The 23513-nt window shown below is 41.5% G+C and overlaps 2 protein-coding genes across 5 annotated transcripts in view; one reads left to right on the top strand and one right to left on the bottom strand.

The window, feature by feature from the left end:
* Positions 1-10194, top strand: part of DNM1L (dynamin 1 like) — a 42371-nt gene extending 32177 nt beyond the window's left edge. For 2 of the 4 annotated variants that reach the window (XM_063309456.1, XM_063309457.1), the window contains 6 exons: positions 400-456; positions 905-982; positions 3505-3672; positions 3986-4095; positions 7813-7972; positions 8858-10194. In XM_063309456.1, the coding sequence (XP_063165526.1) occupies positions 400-456; positions 905-982; positions 3505-3672; positions 3986-4095; positions 7813-7972; positions 8858-8914 (630 nt within the window). In that variant the 3' untranslated portion in view covers positions 8915-10194. The remainder of the gene's footprint in view (positions 1-399; positions 457-904; positions 983-3504; positions 3673-3985; positions 4096-7812; positions 7973-8857) is intronic. The other 2 variants (XM_063309458.1, XM_063309459.1) reach the window with 1 other exon arrangement.
* A 3164-nt stretch (positions 10195-13358) lies between these two features.
* YARS2 (tyrosyl-tRNA synthetase 2) lies at positions 13359-22783 on the bottom strand. The gene is made up of 5 exons (XM_063308296.1): positions 21939-22783; positions 20979-21146; positions 19910-20065; positions 15977-16147; positions 13359-13789 (listed from the first exon to the last, which is right to left on the bottom strand). The coding sequence occupies exons 1-5, from the start codon at positions 22760-22762 to the stop codon at positions 13624-13626; spliced, it is 1485 nt and encodes a 494-aa protein (XP_063164366.1). The 5' UTR covers positions 22763-22783; the 3' UTR covers positions 13359-13623.
* Positions 22784-23513: the final 730 nt, after the last annotated feature.

A 23513-nucleotide genomic window follows, 5' to 3' on the forward strand; every position in this document is an offset into this window, starting at 1 on the left:
CCCTCCAATTCTTGGAGGTAGAACAGGCTACAAGATTTCCTTTAGACTTCCTTCCTTTCTTTCTTCATGCTGCAATCATCTGTATATTTAACTCTTACTGAGTTTGCAGAAATAATGCTTATATAAGTGTGTGTGCCTATGAGTCGGTGTTAACTCCTGGAGACTACCTGGACTAGTCCCTGAAGTTTTCTTGGCAATATTTTCAGAAGTGGTTTGCCATTGCCTTCTTCCTAGGGCTGAGAGAGAATGACTGGCCCACGGTCACCCAGCTGGCTTTGTTCCTAAGGCAGGACTAGAACTTAGAGTCTCCCAGTTTCTACCCTGGTGCCTTAAGAATCAGTAGGATTTGTTTGCAGTTTGACAGCTGATTTCTAATTACACATTTTTTTTTCCTTAAAGGAACAAAGGCGAAACAGATTAGCCAGGGAGATATCTTCTGCTGGATTGCGAGACAAGGTGAGCCTGATATTCTTCATAAAACTGACAGTACATTTTGTAAACGTCAAACACCTTCTGTCCTGACTAAGCAAAGACCACGCTGAGATGAGGAGAAAGTCTCTAGTGTTTTATTTACTGCTATTGTAGACAGAAAATCCTACCAAACTGAAGAAGCCTGGGAAAACCCAGACAGATAAACCCCAAAAGTCAAGGCGGGTCTGTTCTGGGTTTCTTTGAATGACAGCTCAAAGTTTCTAAACTACGCATGCAATTTCCCCCCTGGATAGGGGCCTCCTCCTGCTCACCATCCGTACTCATGACAGCTGCTTTTTCAAGACGGTCCAAAGAGCTGTTTAGGGTACATCTATTTCTGAGATCCAGTAAGTAAGAGGGATCAAAGAGCCTGATTAAACATAAACAGACAAGCAATACTGATGTCCTTTTCTGCCCTTCTTGCCTTTTTTAGTCCATTAAGCCTCCTGGTGTTATGGCACCATCTTCCCAGGAGACTTCTGCTGCTGGTTCTGCTGAGGTTGATGGCAAGGTCTGTCTCTCTTTCTTCTAAGCACTGCATGCTTAGTTATTTTGTGCTATGCCTTCGTCCATTGAGCATTGCTCTCAGAAACAGCTGATGTGATTGTTCTGAATTCATTTGTCCTGTTTGTGTGTCTTCAGTTGTTCAGGTGTTAGTTTATTGAATGATCTTAGGGCAATGGGTTTCATCTTGGGTTCCAGGCAGCTCTGTGGTTATTTACAGTATCAAGCGGGTATAGGTGGCCACACCTAGCTGATCTTGCTGCATGAAAGCTAAGTAGGGTTGGATCTAGGCAGTAGTGTATTTGGATAGGAGACAAGTAAAATGTATGAAAAAAAATTGGGCTGAAAAAGGAGTTCATACCCTACATCAGCTTATTGCTAATTATACTTTTAAGACTTTAAAGAAGCTATGAATACGACCTGCCTAAAACTGCCAAATGGCAATATATTCAATTTAAATAGTAGTTTTCCATATTGGACCTGATGCTTCAGCAGCCTCAGATTAGAAAAAGATTTCAACAGTTCATCTCCATCAGCAATTAAAGAATCTTTCTAATATAAATATTGACAATTTATAAGAAATGTAAGGTAAAGAATTAGAGTTTCCAGTTATAACAGGTCAGTGGTCTTAAGTTTTAAAGAACATTAAATATGTCTGTTATGAACTTAAGATGAGACTAATTCATTAAAAAAAATACTAGGAGCGTTTACTAGACACCTCAGCAGATGTTTTAAAAGGGTTATCTACCTTTTTACATTGGACATGTAATAAATTCAAAGGCAATGGTTGAGAAATTCATACTAATCTATGCAGCTAATGAAAAATTAAGAGTGAGGAATTTTTTAAAGTTGATGTTTTGTTACTGAGATATCAGATGTTTAACTCTTGAAGCATGGAGATGAATTTTAAGAATTAAAACATGGGATTGCTTCATGTGTATACCTTACACTTAAAGTCATAATTAACTTAAAACTGTATATCTGCATGTTCAAGTTAAATCGTATTTTGTAACTTATTGGGGGCCACATTGGTTGGAATGGTGATGCAAAGTTAGCGGAGATGAGACTTTTCTTTCTTCTTTTTTAATTATTTTGGAGAAATCAATTGTGTTAAGCTTATTCTATGACTTAGGCTACATTTTTCATGCATTTCCACTCAGCCTGACAGTAAATTGTTGCTGCTGAAATTAAAAGGAATTCTGGGATTTCAAAGGCTGTAGTTTCCACTCACAGGTTTACAGATCTGCATGTTTGGGGGTATGGATCATACTAAAAGCTAAGTATACATTTGAACAAATCGGTCTGAGCCCTTACCTCTTGTGTGTTCTTTGGTGATGCTATACAATTGTCTTCTGCTACTTCTACACAGGCAACAGCAGAACCCTATTCTGTTACCAATGTCCAATGTTCCCGGCCTCATATTCTTCAGGCAAGGCTGATCAGTTGATCAACCTTATCTTCAGTAGGAGACTCCAACAGCAACTATAAAATCCCCTCCCATCCTCCCCCAGGGTCCCCCGAGTGGGGGAGATGGGCGGTAATAAAAATATGACAAATAAATAAATAAACCAAGCGGACAAGAGAACAGTTTTAAATCTTTCTGACAGCTTCTCTGGAGCAGGCGTGTTCATATAAACAAATATATGCATGTTCATATACACAAGTATATGCACAAATCCAGCCTGTGTGTCAGTTGTGCCCCTTCCTGGACTGGGAGGCCTTGCTCAGAGTCACTGATGCCTTAATCACCTCCCATTTGATTACTGCAGTGTGTTCTACATGGGGCTGCCCTTGAAGACCATCCAGAAGCTGCAGCTGGTCCAGAATGCAGCAGCATGTGCAGTTTTGGGTGCCCCACTGTTGACTCCCAGTTGCTTTCTGGATGCAAATCAAGGTGCTGCTTATCGCCTTTAAAGCCCTACATGGCACAGGGCCAGGATACTTGCAGGTCTGCCTCTCTCTGAGGGTATCTGCCTGTCCTACTAGGTTAGATAGGGTGGGTGTGCTCCAGGTCTCCTCCCTTAAATGTTGCCATCTGATAGGAGACGTGCTTTCTCAATGGCTACCCCAGCCCTTTGGAACAGCCTCCCACCCAAGATCGGAGGGATCCCTACTGTTTTAGCCTTCTGAAGGGCCGTGAAGTCCTGACTTTTCCCCCAAGCATTGGTCTAGGATAGGTTTTTGCTGGAAGGCTGTTTGGTCTGGTGCCTGGGGAGAAGGGTACTTTTATTTTCAGCTGTGTTTTAACGGATGTTGTGAGCTGCCTACACACATTAGAGATAGGCAGCCATATACGTCCTGTAAATAAAATAAATAAATACAGAACGTGCCTCTGCCACATCTACCTGTCAAGAGGGTTAAAAGGGTAAAATAAAAGGAGCAGTGGGAGAACTATATACCTTACTTTTCTTAGTGGTGGAATAAGAAAATTGAATATATGATTGAACAGAAGTGGAGGAAATGTTCAGATAAAGCATCTGTCTTGCAAATAAGGGGTTGAGTTTGCATATTGTATCTTCCTTGTATTAGGCATCCCTTGCTGCGGGAGAAGGAATGCCAGAACCTGGAACTGGCAATTGGAGAGGAATGCTGAAAACACCCCGGACAGAAGAGATGTTGGCAGAGGAAAAATCCAAACCAGTAACAGTTGTACCTGCAAGCCCTCAGAAGGGCCATGCTGTAAACTTGCTAGACGTGGTGAGTTCCTACAGGAGCCTGACGGACTGACGAAAGCTACAGTTTTGGTAGAAGATGAAGAACAGGTTATTTGTCACAAGTCTTCCATTACAGGGGAGAGAGTTTATCATTTGAGCTACTGTATTTCTGAGATTAGGCTGCAAGTTGCCTTGACTCTTTCTGATTTGGCAACCTTACGAATCAATAATATTAATAATAGCAGCACCCTGTTAAAAAGCAGGTCAACATTTGTTTACCGGTATTGTTTATTATATGACACACCTCATGTATCTGTGTTATTTGTGATTTTTTTTTCCTGTTACCCCTCTTCTAGCCCGTTCCTGTTGCGCGCAAGCTTTCAGCCCGGGAACAGAGAGATTGTGAAGTGATAGAACGTCTCATCAAATCCTATTTCCTAATTGTGAGGAAGAACATTCAAGACAGGTAAGCTATACTAAAACGTTATAAGAAGTTTGCATTGTGATAGCTGCAACTTGCCTCTATGATCACATCAATGTCCTGATGGCAGTCTTTTTCTGCAGACCTAGATCCAGTTGCGTTGATTTGAACGTGAGCCTTCAGTTTGCCTCCATTTTAGCTCTTTCTGCCAACTGAGAATTTAAGCAAATGATGATTCTGAAGCAGGAATAGCCAATCTTTTGGGGCCAGGGAAGCCATCTGCAATTTTCAGAGCACTTACATTCCAGCTACCCTTTGATTTTTTTTCCTGAGCAAACATTTAAACCAAGCACTTGTCTGCAGCCTCCTACCACTTTTAGCTGCTAAAAATGTTCAAGAATGTTCATCCTGATGCTCAGAAACATTCATGTGAACATACCTATCCTGCTGGAGGTTGGAGCTTCTCTCTACAGTATGTCAGTTTCTAGTGCTGGGCACAAATCCGTATTTAAAGGGCGTAATGTGATTCAATGCCCATGCGCATGTTGGAAAGTCACTTGTTGAGATGGGTGGCCATATAAATTGAATAAATTAATAAAAATAAAATCTTAAAGCAGCTGCGGTTTTTCCTGGCTTACGCAGTTGTCCTCTGCAGCTTTTATAGGATTCCAGAAAAAGATGTGTTTGCTTTAAAATGTTCCCAGCTGGTGGGATTCGCATGCCAGCACAAGTGCTGGTCATATTTTGCCTTTCAGATCTGGATTGATGCCCAACTCTTTTCTGAAAAAGGTAAAGTTTTTTAAAAACGAAGGTTTTGAAACAGGGAAGTGGGCATCAAAGGAGGGTCCCAAAGCTCCATACTGCGTCAACATGGGTTGAAGCACATTTACCAGTGTTGCTTTGCTGTGCATCATCTTTGGTATTCATATACTTCTCTGGAGTTTGCACTGAAAATATTAACTAATAATCAGTCACAATAAAATAGTGTTTTAATAATGATCACCTAAAAGCTCTTCTTAGGGACTTCTTCCTTGAATAATTTTTTAAATGTTTTATTATATAGTGAAATACAAACAACTATAACACCAACTGAAAATATAGTAGTGGTTGTACAGTATACAAACCCCTAACCCTACATGCACCATAATGATTTAAATAAGCTAAACGTAACAGAAAGGAGGTAAAAAGAACCAATAACATCCATATTTTTATTTCTGTTCATATGGGATTAATTCAATCCCTAAACTTGCTATTAAATCTAGACCATATAGAAATATACTGCTTCATCTTCTTATTTTTAGAATATAAAGACTCTTCAAAGATAGGTAACAGACTCATATCCTGAATCCATTTCTTACTATTAGAAATTAGTTTTTTTCCCATTTACAGGAGATTATACTCTTTGCCAAGCCCAAAGTACAAAAATGCTGATGTTCAACCTTTTTACAATATTTTTGAGGGGTCCAGGAGACATGGAATAATAATTTCTGACACATTCATTTCTTTCTTAAATAACAAGTGAATTTTTGATTTTGTAAGTTGTTTGATTTGCCAAGACCGGATATTCCAATTCTTCGTTCCATGGTTCAGGTATATACCTAACGATAACCTTCATTCTATTTTTTAATTTCATATGAAACTGAATAATTGGTTTCACTTCAAGCACTGCATCTTTTAAGGATCCTAAGATTCAGGTACAGGTAGTCCTCAGTTAACAACGGCAGTTGGGACTGGTATTTCCATTGCTAAGCAATGAGGTCATAAAGTGTGATGTCACATAACTGTCACTTTGCAATGGCAGTTCCAGCACTTCCCAGTTGCCATCATTAAGCGAACCCTGCACTGTTAAGGGAGGATGTCGCCTGGTCACCATTTGAGAACTCCTGCTGGCTTCCCCATTGACTTGGCTTCTAGGAAGCTGGCAGGGAAGGTTGCAAATGGTGACCGCGGGACACTGCGACGTAATCGCGAGCCAGGCTCTGAGTGCCCAGATCACGATTACACGGCCACGGGGACACTGCAGTGGCTGGAACTTTGAGGACTGGTCATAAGTACAACTTGTTCAGCACCGTTGCAAGTTTGCTGAACGAGTGGTTGTTCAGTGAGGACCACCTGTACCTTGGATGCCGCTAAAGGATTTGGGCTGTATTGTTTTGTCAGTATAAGTTTCAGCTGTACTGAGTTGTTACATGTTCAGTCTCTGAAAGTACCAATCGAAGAGAATACTTGTAGCTCACAGCTGAACTGTGGAGTCCTTGGTGCTCTCTGAGCCTTGTGGTTTTCTTGCAGACATTTCATTGCCAGATAGTTTCTCATAGTCTTTAAAACAACCTTTATACCTAACTGAAATTATAAACCCAAATTTCTTGCACTAATCTGTGGACATTATAGCTCCCCAAGGGAGACTTTTTCCAACTGATAATATAACCAGAGTATAAACCATATTTCTGTACAAATTGCTGCACTAATATACTTTTCAGTTATAGATGTCCCCAGTTTATATAACTGGTTATAAAAGTAAAAAACAAACCCAACGTTATTCTGGTAATTAATAAGATTCTGTCTCAGCATATAACTGACCATAATTTGCCTGAATTCCAGAGAGAAAATGCCATTGTTTTGTTATTTCAACCAGTGAGCCAGTAATTTTTCAGTGTTCTCTCTTGATTCCTAGTGCATTTCAAAGAATATTCAAATTGTCCTGAATGTAGTAGCCCCAGTTTAATCTTAGTTGCTAAAATACTTGATATAATTTATTTATGAGGTTTCTAGCATAGGACAAAAGTATGTCCTGCTGTATGAGATTAAAATCTCTCTTTTTTGCTGAGGCGATCGCACTAGTGGATTCCAAAGAGCTAACATACAGGTAGTCCTTGCTTAACAACTCTGAGACCAGAATTTTCATTGCTAAACAGTGCGGTCATTAGGGGAAACATCACATGAGCACACTGCTTAGCCACAGCAGTTTTGGTAGTCCCAATTGCATCATTAGGCAAGGACTGCACCATCGTTAGGTGGGGACGTCGTGCTTCTCCTACCCTGCTGCGCTTGCCTCCGCTTCAACTCTTCCAACCCATCTCCCCCCATGTCTGCCCTTTTGGCTACCCTGCGCTTTGCCGCCCCCTTCGCCATTTTCTTCCTCCCGCTGCTGATGAGGTGCATCCGGCCTGGACGTTTGCGAGGCACCCGATAGCCTCGTGATGGTGCACCTTGTCAGCAGGAGGAGGAGGAAGGTCAGCTGGAAGCGGCAGGGGTGGTGGAGCGCAGAGCGGCCAAAAGGGCAGATTGTTTGGGAGATAGGCGGTTAGGGGGAGTTGAAGTGTACCCCGCAGTCATGAATTTGGGCAGGCTGCCAAGTGCACAGATTTTGATCATGTGACCGTGGGGGTGCTGCAGCGGCGGTAACTTCGATGACTGGGCGTAAGTATGATTCATTCAGTGCTGTCATAATAGTCACTGAAAAAAATGTTCATTAAGTGAGGACTATCTGTATTAGTAGAACCCCCATTTCATTAACTATGCGGAATGCAGCCTGTCCCAATCAGTTCTTCTCTCTTTATATTTATTTTATGGGCAGAACATTTTTTTAAAAAAATAACACAGATGAAATCTGAGGCTTTTCTTGTTCTTAGGTTGTTCACCTCTCGGACAGCAGAAATACATGCTGCTGTCTAAAGAGAGCATTTCACTTTCTTTTCTAATCTTGAGCAGCTTATCTCCAGAAAGGTGCAGTATGCTTGAATTATTGCTGTTTGCTTTCAGTGTGCCAAAAGCAGTGATGCATTTTCTGGTGAACCACGTGAAAGATACTCTTCAGAGTGAGCTAGTTGGACAGCTGTATAAAGCTTTGCTGCTGGATGATCTTTTAACTGAATCAGAGGACATGGCTCAGCGCAGGAAGGAGGCAGCTGACATGTTACAGGTACACAGACCTTTATGTGGAAGGTTTAAATCTGAAGCATTATAAACCTAATGGTTTTTTTCTATATACCCTGGTGTTGTATACATTTCTTCTGTATGCCAGGATGAGCAGGCAAACAAAATCTATTTAGGGCAATAGAGATAAGTTCTGTTTTGACCAGTTTAGAAATGGGGCAGTTAAGTTTTGTGATATAAGATCTGTTTTCTGGGCCAATGCTTAGAGCAGGCTTTCTCAGCCTTTTTACCCTGGAGGAACCCTTGAAATAATTTTCAGGCCTAAGGAAACCTCTGCATAAAAATTATTATACCTACAGGTAGCAGTGCATGGCATGTGAAGTTCAAAAAAATGAAGTCCTTTTTTTTCAATTATGGCCTCTTGTGCAACCCTAGGCCTAGAGCATAAGTAACTTCCCAATTTCTAAAAGCTGGACATCTTCACTTAAATCCTATTGTTTCTGTGGTGTCCTGTGATGTAGGAAATAAATACATGGAAGTAAGTATGTGCCTCCCCATCCTTGTAATTACTATTTGTATTATTTACTTTTACTTTGGAGTAAACATGATATAGTTAGAGTTGCTAGAATAATAATAGAGAATAATAAAAATATATGTATTTATAAATAATAAAAAAATGTAAGAGAACGTGAGAGAAAGATGTCAGCAAAGATACAATAACGTCACAGGAAAAACCTGAGCCACCATTTTTTGGGTTCAAGCCTTTCCTTGACTTCACAAAGTTTAATACATTCCTTTTCCTAGGAAATTGTGCTACTGTTATTTAGCAGAATGATTAAGGGTATTCTAAGAGCTGTATGTTGTCTGTGAGGAAGCACTCCTGGGATGCTGTTCTTCGCCCTAATTGGTATATTTCTCTTCCTTCTTTCAGGCCCTGCAGCGAGCCAGTCAAATTATTGCAGAGATTAGAGAAACACACCTTTGGTGAAGAAACAATTGACTTGAAAATGGCTAGGTGTTATATACTAATGAGAACTCAATGTGTATTGCAGCATGTATAAAGTCTACTCATGTCAAGAAAGTTTGGTTCAGTTGTCTATGGACAGAAAAGTATCCTATACTTTGCAAAGCAAGTAATATTTAATCACCATTTCCCCTGGCTGTTTCCTGATGCAAAGAACAACCTTGTTTAATGTGGGACTGAACTACAGTAAGTTAAAGTTGAGGAAAGAGCTAGGTTAAAATTCAGTGCCTGGTTTGGTTAAATTAGTTGCCTGTGAATAGGATGGACAGTGTAGTATTGTGATGTAGCTTTTTCAGCTGCTTTTGCAATATAAGTTTTTAACCATGAAAGAAAGACACCAAACATTTAATTATGAATTAAATTGCATGCCCTTGATTCTCAAGCAAATGAACCGTACAGGAGAAATACTGCCTCTTAGCTGTGTGATATGTAAACTCATGTTTTAAACTTAAAGATAGTTGGCTAAACTTCTGGTATTAGTGAACTTTCCTGTTAGAGAAATATGGAATATTTGATTAGTCAACTGAGGAACAGAATTGGCAAGAAACTTTTATTTACCATCTTCCTCTGGATGGGACCAAAAACCTGGGACCATTCCATTAAGAGTGCCAGGCTTTAAAAAAAAAAATCAGCAGTGAAGATAGTATGACAGATCATGTTTCTCTTAACCTTAAAAAAACACTGAAGTAAAGGCAGCTGTCCATCAGATCAGCTTGGTTCGCCAGAGCATATTACTAAGTTCTGCCTTTTTTAAAACCACCACTGGTACAGCCAATTTAATTGACTTCTCTACCACAACCAGCAAAAGCGACAATAATGGCATACTGATCCCTGAATATTTTATTATTTTAAAGCACAACACGTCACAGATGAAGTTTTGTTTTCCTTTTTAAAGGAAACATATGAACTGTCGCATTTGAAATGAGTATTTCTAGCTTCCTTTGAGCAGCACACATTAGGAAGCAGGCAGTGCTTTCTTCCATGCGTACTGCGGAAAACCAAATTTCTGCCTGATATATAGCGTTATATAATAGGTCAGCATAATAGGTTAAAAAGAAGTTGACCTAAACCATTTGAGACTAGAAGTTTTTAACATTCAGTAAGTTTGAAAGCGTATGATTTCCACCCTTGTTTTACACTGAAACATAGTTGTGTTTGCTGCTCTTAAATGTGTCCCTGTGTTCAGATTTATTACAAAAATTCACACCCACATTCACATGAAAAATAAAATTGTTTGAATCTCATTTCTGGCCTTTGCAGATCTGTGGAACAAGATGGGTCTCGAATTTACTATCTGCTATGCCAAGATTCTTGCAGAGTTCAATGAATTGCACTGGTATATGACTTAGAAGCACTACAGCAGCATCCTTGACTCACAAACAACAATTACAAATTGCTCCATTGCCCCCAGGATGTGCCCAAATAACCCCTGTGGGTAATTACCCCATTTTACAGGAACTTCAGAAGGAATATTTGTTTTTTCTTATTAATTTCTGAATGGATTCTGTCTAAAATGGCAACAAAGTGAAATGCAGACACCCAATTGCATTTAAAGATTTTCCACAGTATAGGAAGTGTTGCATATTCCTGACAGAGTATTTTTTGCATTGGTCCTTGATTGAGAGATGTGCCTGTTGAAGCTTCCACTGCATCTTCAAAAGTAAACAAGAACATGGGTCACAGATTGAACATGTTCACACATCACTGAAAAAGTCCATCTTGCTCTAAAAATAACACGAAATATAATTTTGAAGGCAAAACTCATCTTTATTGCAAAATATGATCCTCAGTTTTGTCCTTTACTAAAGCAAGTTGTTATAAATTACATAGTTACAGGCAGTTCCAAGTGCTAACAACAGCTGTGAATCAATTCAAATGGCTGGGACTACTTAGAGATATGCCAAACAGACTGTTTTGGGGAGCCCTGGCACGTGACATCTTTCTTCAGACCACACTGATCCATCTTTCTCGGGATGGTCTGGTAATTTTCGAGAAGTAACTCTTGGAACAGGAACTGTTTCTGAGGTTCCAAGAAAACCCCTTCTGTCATGGAAGATAAAGAAGATGGAATGTTCTTGTGTTTCCCAAAACATGTTTTATACAATACTTATTACTAGTCCAACTTCTATAATTGTCAGTACTCTGGATACACAAATAAGCACAAAATGTATGTCAGAAGAAGGTGCTTTTTAGCATTATAGTGCTGGATCAGATCATAGTAACTTTTACAGAGATATTTCTTCTTTAATAGACTTCTGCATCTAAAGCAATGTTAATCTCATCTACCATAGTAAACATTGCAAAGATAAATGGTCTGCAGAGTTTCGAAGACACCTATTTAACCTACAGAAACTGAAGGTTATGCACAGATTATGTCAGTTTCTAAAGTTATAGCTGTAAGTAAAGCTGATTCTCCAAGTTGATAGTTTTATATCAATAAATCACCTTTTAAAGTATGGTCAGTTTTAACAATCACTTGTCCAGGAAGCTGAGTGAAGTTTGAGTAAATGCAAGTATTTTAATTGCTTTGAAAGCTGTAACTATTATAGAAGTGGTTGCTTAGATTTCTTAAAAGATTGAAATGTAGCCCAAAATTTTCTTCTATTAATGTTTCTCAGTTCTTTTATATTAATGAAGTGTCTAAGAAGGATAAATGCATGGAGTATGTAGAATTATAACACAGCTTTATGAAATGTAATATCCTGGTAAATATGAAGCAATATATCAATCGTGATATATAGTCATCTTGTCTGCCCCCTGAGGAATCTGTGTAACGACCAAGTAGCAACGGAAGAACAGACCACAGAACAACAGACTGGTTTAAGATTGGGAAAGGAGTACGGCAGGGCTGTATACTCTTACCCTACCTATTCAACTTGTATGCAGAACACATCGTGCGATAGCTGGGCTTGAGGAATCCAAGGCTGGGGTTAAAATCGCTGGAAGAAACATTAATCTCACACATGCAGATGATACCACTTTGATGGCTGAAAGTGAAGAGGAACTGAGGAGCCTTATGATGGTGAAAGGAAGTGCAAAAGCTGGCTTGCAGCTAAACCTCAAAAAAACCAAGATTATGGCAACCAGCTTGATTGATAACTGGCAAATAGAGGGAGAAAACGTAGAGGCAGTGAAAGACTTTGTATTTCTGGGCACAAAGATTATTGCAGACGCTGACTGCAGCCAGGAAATCAGAAGATGTTTGATTCTTGGGAGAAGAGCAATGACAAATCTCGATAAAATAGTTAAGAGCAGAGACATCACACTGACAACAAAGGTCCGCATAGTTAAAGCAATGGTGTTCCCCATAGTAACATATGGCTGCGAGAGCTGGACCATAAGGAAGGCTGAGAGAAGGAAGATCGATGCTTTTGAACTGTGGTGTTGGAGGAAAATTCTGAGAGTGCCTTGGACTGCAAGAAGATCCAACCAGTCCATCCTCCAGGAAATTAAGCCAGACTGCTCACTTGAGGGAATATTAAAGGCAAAACTGAAATACTTTGGCCACATCATGAGAAGACAGGACACCCTGGAGAAGATGCTGATGCTAGGGAGAGTGGAGGGCAAAAGGAAGAGGGGCCGACCAAGGGCAAGATGGATGGATGATATTCTAGAGGTGACGGACTCATCCTTGGGGGAGCTGGGGGTGGCGGCGACCAGCAGGAAGCTCCGGCATGGGCTGGCCCGTGAAGTCACGAAGAGTTGGACGCGACTGAACAAATAAACGGTATCAATCATACTCACCAGATGTGGTCTAGCTTCTGTGGACATTAGCAATTCCAGGTCTAGTGGACAGTGACTAGGCCATCCAAAGAAACAGTTAACTGCCAGCATGTGATCAGTGCTCCCCGCTATAACAGACTGGGCAAGACATTAAATTACAAACCCGATTCCAGTTGTGTAAATACAATCCATGGCCACAGCCCAGCACTGATAAATAACATTCATCTGATAGTGACTTAAGTTCAGAGACAGCTAAGCTTTAAACAAAAGCAAGCTGTGAAAGCGGTAAAGGCATCATTTGGTTATTGCAAAATATCTGTACTATCTTGCTTGGAAAGCATACAATATATAAAGCTCCTGCTCCTCTTGATAGTTTAAAGATAGTGATACTTATCTTCAATTAGGTAAGACTTCAAAGCTAAGTCATATAAAACGAAACCTTCCCACCTATCCAAGTACTTGTTTTGAAACTGACACCAGAGACGTTTCAATAATAGCAATCTAGCAGCATTTCTCCAGGCATTCTGACATTTTTGTCCACGTTGTCCAACCCCCCAATAAATTGACACTAAACAACCTTATCTCAGAACATACTGAACAAAATTATTCATAGTGTTTAGGATTGGAGGCCATTTCTTACATGAAGATTGTAATTCAAAACAGTAATGCAAGTAGTAACTGAACATTCATTTAAACTGTCTTTATTGCAGAGAACATTCCCACAATGAAGATTTACACATTTAAATTCCATTATAACTGAAAAGCTTACATGTATTTCATGATTGAATGATGAAATAAAATGCCATCCATTTTCCAAATGAGTGAGCAAGCCTCAGTGAGAAAAACCAGTTTGCACAACTGTTCCACTGTTGTTGTATATCTTGCCTTTCTGATGCCTTTGAAGAAAAGTGACCTTTCGTAAGTTACTGAAAAACTTAATATTGTCACTCTTAATGTGGCAACTGAAGCCATTTTATAACATAATAGTTCCTCTTTCCAATCCTCAGTAGTGATAAACCGTTATTGAGAATATGATGTCCAAGAATAAGAACAGCTTCAGGATTAGTTTCTGTAATATGGTTTATGGAAATTCCACCAACGGTTATGTCACGATACCTGCAAGAAGAAATTGTATAGTTGGACTTACTGCTAACCAATCTCAGATGGTTTAAAAGCAATCAGTGCTTACCAGGACTGTTAGGTAGTGCAGATTGTTATTTTTAAAACAGAAAAAGCAGAGAGACTGTACTCTGCTGGAATTAGAAAGATGCAACTACCCTTGCACAGCCTAGCTTACTATCCTGAACAGTGAACTGAGCAGGAGAAAAACATCTCCAAAGGATACAGGCTGAAAATACCAAAGAGAAGATGATGATGGATTCATGGTAAAGACCCACACAAAGATACCAGTGCACGTAACAAGTGAAAGGAGGATGGTGTCTCAAATAGCAAAGTTGGCAATGGCTACACTCTGGCATTAATTTCTGTAGTTACTCTGTCAGATGGTAAACTCACCCATGGGAGTATATAGCATGATAGGAATTTACTATACAGAAAATGAGTTTTTTTGAGATAGCCATTTTTCAATGATCTCGAAAAGCAGCCTAGACTCAAGCAGCAACTCACCCAAACTAAGAGGAGGTTAAGATGTTCTTATGTAAAATGCAATATGGCAATTTTATGTCCTTGCTTGTGCACATAAACAAGATGTGGTACTTTAGGCCTAAAACACTTGGGTGGTAGCAACATACTGTTCAGCTGTAATTCCATAGTATGGGCATGGCCTGTGAAGGTGAGGGGTGGGTGGAAATGAATGCATTATGGCCACCTCCTTTGAGGAGGCTATTGGCAGATTAGCAATGATAAAGGCAAGAAACGTATATTCCATTGAAAGCATCTTCAAAAATATACCTTAGTCTCATCTCTTCTTGTAAAAGATCTTACATCTCTAAAGTATAATTTCTGTCCAGAATGCTGACTGATTATTCAAAACATTATTTCCAGTGAGTATCAAGACACAGCAGAGGGACGTCCAACTTTGAAGGATCATCTTATTCCCCATTCAAAACTGAATTTGTACCTCTTGATTGACACAGGCCTAAACAGTGGTGCAATTACATCTATATTATGTCTTTTACTTTTTTTCAACAGTCTTAAAGCTGACTGTTCCCTTTTACAATAACTGGGAAATCAAACTAAACCTTTTCAGTATGTAATTGCTTTGGACAAGTCTGCTGTAGCTACTCAGAAATTATCTGCATTGGATGGGAATTGGCATACCAGGATTGATGTATTTTAATTTGACCACAATATTTGTCATTTTGTTTATTCATCAAAACATGCAAATACTGTGGCAGTAACAGAAGCAAAACACTGAACTACAAGTGAGAGCACCCTCAAGATATTTGGACTCATTGGTATTAAGCATCTAATGGTGGTAATACCATTTGAATGGTATCAAGCAGGTCCAGCAGAAATTGATTTTTAAAAGTACCACATTAATGATCCCTGTATCTGCGTGGCTGTTATCTAGGAAAAGATGGTAACGTGTAGAGACCAACATTCTCTGTTTAGTTATTTTCGTTTTGTCTGGGACCTATTTTGGATTTGAACAGTCATTTGACCTCCAAAAAATCAGGATTCTTTGTTGTTTCCCCTGAAAAGCTGATTGATTTTTCTTGTTGTACAAAGGTAGGTATATCTTATTTTTCTTTTTTTCCAAAAATCATATTCTAAGTACCTTAGCTTGCCTTGCTGTGTAGTATGTTGTATATAAAGGAACCATTCCTGCTTGAAAAGGGTAACTGTACAGGTAGTCCTCAACTTACAACCATTCGTTTAACTATGTTTCAAAGTCACGACAGCCTTGGAAAAAGTGCTTTACAACCTGTACTTGCACTTATGACCATCATACCACCCCTGGCTCGCATTTACAACAGGTTGCAGTGTCTGTGGTCACATGATTGTGATTTGCGACCATTGGGGAAGCTGGATTTGTTTTAATGTGATGTGATTTGCTTAATGACCACTGTAAAAATGGGTGTAAAATCGGGTCCAGTCACATGACTCAATTTGTGACCACAATGACTTAGGATGGAAATTCCAGTCCCAACTGTGGTCATAAGTTGAGGACTACCTATATCATTATTTCATGTATGAAATTTTAATTCACCAATTGGGAAAGAAAGAAAAATGTGTACTATATCTCCCTCAAGGATTTAGAAAAGCTAATTTCTACACAAGGCAATCTATAGTATATCAGAAAGCAGGAGCTGAAAGATACAAAAATATGTGCTAACTTACCCCTTTGGTCCATCTGCAATTGCATTAGCTTTCCTACACAAATCAAGTACTGTTGTTCCAGGTTCAAGTAGCAGTTCTATGTACGGAGCTTCTCTAAAAAGTTCCTGTAGCTCTTCATCAGACATACTTTCTAATGCATCCACATCACTGTAATAAAGGGCCCTCGTACATCTGGTAATAAGAGAGTAGCTATCAAAATGTGCATTGCGACCAATATTTGCTATACCAATTTTTCTCAATTTCGGCAGAGCACTGGTATATTCCAAAGTGCTCTGACATGTACAATCCTGCTGGCAATATACCAGGAAGAAGGACTGCTTCATGCCTTCTCCCCTACGTATAAAAAAAGTAAAAAACCCTTTCTGCTGCTCCCAATGGGAAAAAATTATTTTCGTTTTTGGGGGAGAGTAGGTTTACCGGCTTCAGCAAAGGATCGTTACCTTGTCGTGGTGCTGGAGCTTGAGCACCTCAATGATGCCATGAGCTAAACCGTGAAGGGCCACCCAAGACGGGAAGGTCATGACAGAGAGGTCAGACAAAATGCGATCCCTGGGGAAGGTAATGGCAACCCACCCCAGTATTCTTGCCGTGAAAACTAAATGGATCAGTACAACCAGAGATATGTCGGTATACCATCGGAAGATGAGACCCCCAGGTCGGAAGATGGTCAAAATGCTACTGGGGAGGAACAGAGGATGAGCTCAACTAGCCCCAGACGTGATGACGCAGCTAGCTCAAAGCCGAAAGGACAGCTAGCAGCCGACGGTGCTGGTGGTGAACGGCGAATCCGATGTTCTAAGGATCAACACACCATTGGAACCTGGAATGTAAGATCTATGAGCCAGGGCCAATTGGATGTGGTTATTGGTGAGATGTCAAGATTAAAGATAGACATTTTGGGCGTCAGTGAACTGAAATGGACTGGAATGGGCCACTTCACATCAAATGACCACCAGATCTACTACTGTGGACAAGAGGACCACAGAAGAAATGGAGTAGCCTTCCTAATTAATAGTAAAGTGGCTAAAGCAGTGCTTGGATACAATCCAAAAAATGATAGAATGATCTCAATTCGAATTCAGGGCAAGCCATCTAACATCACAGTGATCCAAATATATGCCCCAACCACAAATGCTGAAGAAGCTGAAGTAGAGCAGTTCTATGAGGATCTGCAGCACCTACTGGACAACACGCCTAAAAGAGATGTTATTTTCATCACAGGAGACTGGAATGCTAAGGTGGGCAGTCAGATGACACCTGGAATTACAGGTAAGTATGGCCTGGGAGAACAAAACAAAGCAGGACATAGGCTGATAGAATTTTGCCAAGACAACTCACTCTGCGTAACAAACACTCTCTTCCAACAACCTAAGAGACGGCTTTATACATGGACTTCCCCAGATGGACAACACCGAAACCAGACTGACTACATCCTTTGCAGCCAAAGGTGGCGGTCATCTATACAGTCGGTAAAAACAAGACCTGGAGCTGACTGTAGTTCAGATCACGAACTTCTTCTTGCACAATTTAGGATCAGACTAAAGAGATTAGGAAAGACCCACAGATCAGCTAGATATGAGCTCACTAATATTCCTATGGAATAAGCAGTGGAGGTGAAGAATAGATTTAAGGGACTGGACTTAGTAGATAGGGTCCTGGAAGAACTATGGACAGAAGCCCGCAACATTGTTCAAGAGGCGGCAACAAAATACATCCCAAAGAAAGAGAAAACCAAGAAGGCAAAATGGCTGTCTGCTGAGACACTAGAAGTAGCCCAAGAAAGAAGGAAAGCAAAAGGCAACAGTGATAGGGGGAGATATGCCCAATTAAATGCAAAATTCCAGAGGTTAGCCAGAAGAGATAAGGAATTATTTTTAAACAAGCAATGCGTGGAAGTGGAAGAAGACAATAGAATAGGAAGGACAAGAGACCTGTTCCAGAAAATTGGAAACATCGGAGGTAAATTCCAGGCCAAAATGGGTATGATCAAAAACAAAGATGGCAAGGACCTAACAGAAGAAGAAGAGATCAAGAAAAGGTGGCAAGAATATACAGAAGACCTGCATAGGAAGGATAACAATATCAGGGATAGCTTTGACGGTGTGGTCAGTGAGCTAGAGCCAGACATCCTGAAGAGTGAGGTTGAATGGGCCTTAAGAAGCATTGCTAATAACAAGGCAGCAGGAGACGACGGCATCCCAGCTGAACTGTTCAAAATCTTGCAAGATGATGCTGTCAAGGTAATGCATGCTATATGCCAGCAAATTTGGACAACACAAGAATGGCCATCCGATTGGAAAAAATCAACTTATATCCCCATACCAAAAAAGGGGAACACTAAAGAATGTTCAAACTATCGAACAGTGGCACTCATTTCACATGCCAGTAAGGTAATGCTCAAGATCCTGCAAGGTAGACTTCAGCAATTCATGGAGCGAGAATTGCCAGATGTACAAGCTGGGTTTAGAAAAGGCAGAGGAACTAGGGACCAAATTGCCAATATCCGCTGGATCATGGAAAAAGCCAGGGAGTTTCAGAAAAACATCTATTTCTGTTTTATTGACTATTCTAAAGCCCTTGACTGTGTGGACCATAACAAATTGTGGCAAGTCCTTAGTGGTATGGGGATACCAAGTCATCTTGTATGCCTCCTGAAGAATCTGTATAACGACCAAGTAGCAACAGTAAGAACAGACCACAGAACAACGAACTGGTTTAAGATTGGGAAAGGAGTACGGCAGGGCTGTATACTCTCACCCTACCTATTCAACTTGTATGCAGAACACATCATGCGACAAGCTGGGCTTGAGGAATCCAAGGCTGGAGTTAAAATCTCTGGAAGAAACATTAACAATCTCAGATATGCAGATGATACCACTTTGATGGCTGAAAGCGAAGAGGAACTGAGGAGCCTTATGATGAAGGTGAAAGAAGAAAGTGCAAAAGCTGGCTTGCAGCTAAACCTCAAAAAAAGAACAGCAAGATTATGGCAACCAGCTTGATTGATAACTGGCAAATAGAGGGAGAAAATGTAGAAGCAGTGGAAGACTTTGTATTTCTAGGTGCGAAGATTACTGCGGATGCTGACTGCAGTCAGGAAATCAGAAGACGCTTAATCCTTGGGAGAAGAGCAACGACAAATCTCGATAAAATAGTTAAGAGCAGAGACATCACACTGACAACAAAGGTCCGCATCGTTAAAGCAATGGTGTTCCCTGTAGTAACATATGGCTGCAAGAGCTGGACCATAAGGAAGGCTGAGCGAAGGAAGATCGATGCTTTTGAACTGTGGTGTTGGAGGAAAATTCTGAGAGTGCCTTGGACTGCAAGAAGATCAAACCAGTCCATCCTCCAGGAAATAAAGCCAGACTGCTCACTTGAGGGAATGATATTAAAGGCAAAACTGAAATACTTTGGCCACATAATGAGAAGACAGGACAGCCTGGAGAAGATGTTGATGCTAGGGAGAGTGGAAGGCAAAAGGAAGAGGGGCCGACCAAGGGCAAGATGGATGGATGATATTCTAGAGGTGACGGACTTGTCCCTGGGGGAGCTGGGGGTGTTGACGACCGACAGGAAGCTCTGGCGTGGGCTAGTCCATGAAGTCACGAAGAGTCGGAAGCGACTAAACGAATAAACAACAGGTTTACCGGAGGATTGGAAAGACTTTGATTCCAAAGCTGCTCTGCACCAATCCTGTGCCTCAGCACACCTATGCACCATTTCTAAATGGCTGGTGGGAAAGAGTCCTTATGTTACATTTTCTTAAGTTTAGATGTCTCTGACCTTGGATGGAGAAACTAAGGCAGGGAGGATCCAGCAATTTAATTGCCTTTTTGTTTGCTATCTGTAAAGATACATCCCTTGCTTATATATCCATTAACAGGATTTTGGCCCAACAAACAAGACTTAACAAATTCAGTCTGTCTTTACCTCTTCGCAGACTCCAGACCTTTCTTGCCATGAACAAGCTTAGTTACTTCAGCAGCAAGGCGCTTCTGAGGTCCCCACTTCTCAGGTTCTTTAGCATGCATTTGCACAATATGATCAATTTCCAAATCAGAAAGGAAAGTAAAAAGCTTCAAATACCTTAAAGAGAAGATAGTGTTATTTTGCTTCTATATCATACAATACAGATTTGCATTTTTTAAAAAAAAATGTACATAATTTAATTTAACCAAAATAAGAAAACAAAATGTATTACTAGTGTTTCCTTTTCTAAAAATATTGAAATTAAGACCTGATAGTAGCAGTAATTGTTTATGATGAGATAGAGCTAAAATAGTATCACAAACTAACCACAATAAAGGCAGAAGCATTCCGAGATGTATCAGAAGCTCAAAAAATTGGACTTTTTGAAAACCAGGTATTTATTTTAATATTTAATAAGAGTCCCCCATCGGGGGAGATGGGCAGTGATATAAATTTAATAAATAAATATATAATAAACATTGCAATTTATAAGCAAGCAGTGAAGCTGTTAATAGTTTTTCTTATAAACCCATAAAATCAAGGATGTGTTTTAAGCCCCAGTATTTATTTAATTTTAAAGTTTATCAGTGTATCCAGCTGCTCAGAGCAGAGCCTGGGCGTTGAAGTATCATTTCCTGAAGCCTGAGCCAGCAGAAACCAATTGTGAAGAGTGCTCTGAGCATCATTTTTATAATACCACATATATTCTACATAACCTACCTACCTAACTCAAGATGAGTACTTTGGTTCTCACTCCAGCTTGGTATCACAACAATCCTGTGAAACAAGTCAGAGAAATGCAATCCTGTACCCTTCACATACCAACATTATTGGAAATGTAGACCCAAATAACTGGAGAGCATCTGAGTACCTACTTGTGCTAGACTGTCAGAAAGTGAGCCCTGTGGTTATAAAACTTTGAATTCTGGCCTCCCCACTGACAGCCCAGTATCCTACAAATCATCATTCTAGCAAACAAGTCCTTTTGTTCTTAGCAAGATAATAACTCTTTACGTAGAAATAGACTTGCCTTTCTACAGTGGCATCTGGCTGTCTGACAAAGAACTGATACAGTTCAAAAGGAGAAGTCCTGTTTCTGTTCAGCCAAACTGCATTTCCGGCAGATTTTCCTAGCTTATCTCCAGTAGTACTTGTAATAAGAGGCACAGTTATTCCATATACATCTTCACCGGTTACTCTTAACAGAAAAAATGACAATGCTGGTTACATTATTTATCAACAGAGCATGATATATATTTAATACTTAAGACTGATCTGCCTTCAAGTCACGCCTGACACTGGGCACAACATGGATAAATCCATGCAGTTTTCCAGGTAGCATTTCTGAAGTGGTTTGCTGTTGCCTTCTTAGGGCTGAGAGAGTGACTGGTTCAACGTCCCCAGCTGGCTTCCATGCCTAAGGCAGGATTAGAACTCAGGCTTCCCTCCTCCTAGTCAGTGCCTTAACTACTAGTCTTTGTAGGAATGTGGTATTAGAGGCCCTGGGTCAGAACCCAGTAAGGACATCCTACTGTACTATCAGATGTTAGATTACCGCTGTAAAGGTGATAGTATGATTTATGCTACTTTCTGTATCATTACTATGGAACGGTGCTGGGTGTATATAACCCATAACTTTGCTTAGTTTGGGCTCTTTGCATTCTTATGGCCAAGAGACCAGTGAGCACTGTAGCTGTAAGTGCCAGTAAAAAATACTTTGTTGCATCTATCTCCAAACACTTTGGTTCCTTATGTAAAGCAGGCATTTCCCCCACAACACATACTAAAATCAAAATCTGTCTCCCATGGAATCCACAGGAGGGAGACCAAGGGGGACAAATGACAAAAAGTGTGTCATGTCATCATGCAAAATCTGTGACTTGCACCAAATGCAAGTACATAACGGCATGATAATGGACCATGCACGCCCCTTTGCAACATCATGGTTTGCTAGGCTCCCTGCAATCTCCCCAGCTCCCTTCTGTCTTACTTAGTGATAAGGTCATAGCCAGACATGATATTGCCCAACTGGTCCGCGCCGCCCAGCTGAATGAGGCAGCCGTAGTGACGGTGCAAGTGCAGGAAGTCATAAGCTTGCAGCGCCGGGTACAGGAACTCGGCCAGGCCCATGCCCTCAGGGCTGCTCAGGCGGGCCTTGCAGCTCTGCCGGCTCAGCAACGTGCCCATGCGGAGGTGGCCCCCGACTTCGCCCAGGAAGCTGATCACCGACTCGCATTGCAGCCAACTGGCATTGTCCAGAAAATGGACGTTGCCCAGGCGCTTGCCGTCCGCGGCCCAGAAGAGCTCCCGGTGATTCTGGAAGAGCCGCTGGAGCCCCTCGCGGAGGCCCCGCCCGTGCTCCTCCACCCGCTCCGCCGCCAGCGCCTCGCGCGCCTTGGTGCGGCCGCTGGGATCGCCCAGCTGAGCCGTGGCCCCGCCCACTAGGGCGATGACATCGTGGCCGGCGCGCTGGAAGTGGAGCAAGCCCAGGACAGCCAGCAGGTGCCCGACGTGCAACGAGTCGGCCGTGGGGTCGAAGCCGCAGTACGCCGTCACGGGCGGGCGGCCCGCCTGCAGGAGGTCAATCAGCCGCTCCTCGGCGGGCTGAGGCGGGAACACCTCCTGGAACAGACCTCGCTGGTACTGAGTAGCTAAGAGCCCCTTCGCGGCGGGTAGCACCGGCGTCGGTCGAGCATCTGGCCGCTGGTCATGACGCTGCCGCCGCGTCTGCGAGACCAAGAGTCGGGGCCCCGCAGCTGCCCTCCGAGCCGAACCAAGGTAGCGGCGCCCAGTCCGGAGTGAGGGCGCGGCCATCTTGCCTACGGAAAGTCCGCTGCGCGCCGAGCGCGAAGCATTTCGGGATTGGGTCGGGGCCAAAGTATTCCGCCTCCTGCTTTGGGCGGTTGCCCGCTCGAGAATCGTCTGGGATGGAGCGAGGAGACCTGGGAACGCTGGCGTGGATTCCCACACTCCGGAGTTTGCTGGCTTGGACGTTGCGAGAGTCGTCTCCCAAACCAGTAGCTTTCAGATTCAGACATGCATTAGAGTATAGGCTGCCGCCTACCTCATCTTCTGTCTGGTCTTGCCGGACGCGTGAAGTTTACAGTGAAATTCCAAACCGGTTGTAAAGAAGGAGTATTAAGCCCGTTTCGGATCCATTCTGGGGCCTCGGATAAGTGCGCATTGATTCCGCTGCATCCAAACCTGGTTATATCCTGCCCACCTGGAGAAGGAGGCACTTTTTATAGGTGTTATAATGTAAGTCAAACCATCAACAAAACGTTGCGATGTGGAATGCCATGCTCTCCTCTTCCAGAATATTCATATATTAATAGAGACAGTAACAGTGATGATAACTCAGCAGAAGCATAAGAGATGGGGCTCTTTTTTCTTTTGAAGAATAAAGATTTAAAGAAGCCTGGCCCACCCCCAGAAGTAAAAGAAAACAGGCACACGTAAACAACCTCCTCTCTGCTTGTTCCTGCTTTAATAAGATTCTGTGCTCACTCTTAAGAAAATGTATAAAATTCCATTATGGATCCTCAGAGTAAATGTGGGTGCTTTG

The sequence above is a fragment of the Candoia aspera genome, chromosome 7 (genome assembly GCF_035149785.1).
Source record: "Candoia aspera isolate rCanAsp1 chromosome 7, rCanAsp1.hap2, whole genome shotgun sequence".
Taxonomy (NCBI): Eukaryota; Metazoa; Chordata; class Lepidosauria; order Squamata; family Boidae; genus Candoia; species Candoia aspera.

Bases quoted from the DNA above. Each gene is read 5' to 3' on its own strand.
- YARS2 (XM_063308296.1), bottom strand. From the start codon at position 22,762: ATGGCCGCGCCCTCACTCCGGACTGGGCGCCGCTACCTTGGTTCGGCT. The intron at 21,147-21,938 runs GTAAGACAGAAG...TTTTCTGTTAAG, and splicing joins GGCTATGACCTTATCACTAA to AGTAACCGGTGAAGATGTAT. The intron at 16,148-19,909 runs GTAAAGACAGAC...TCTTATTACCAG, and splicing joins GGTCTGGAGTCTGCGAAGAG to ATGTACGAGGGCCCTTTATT.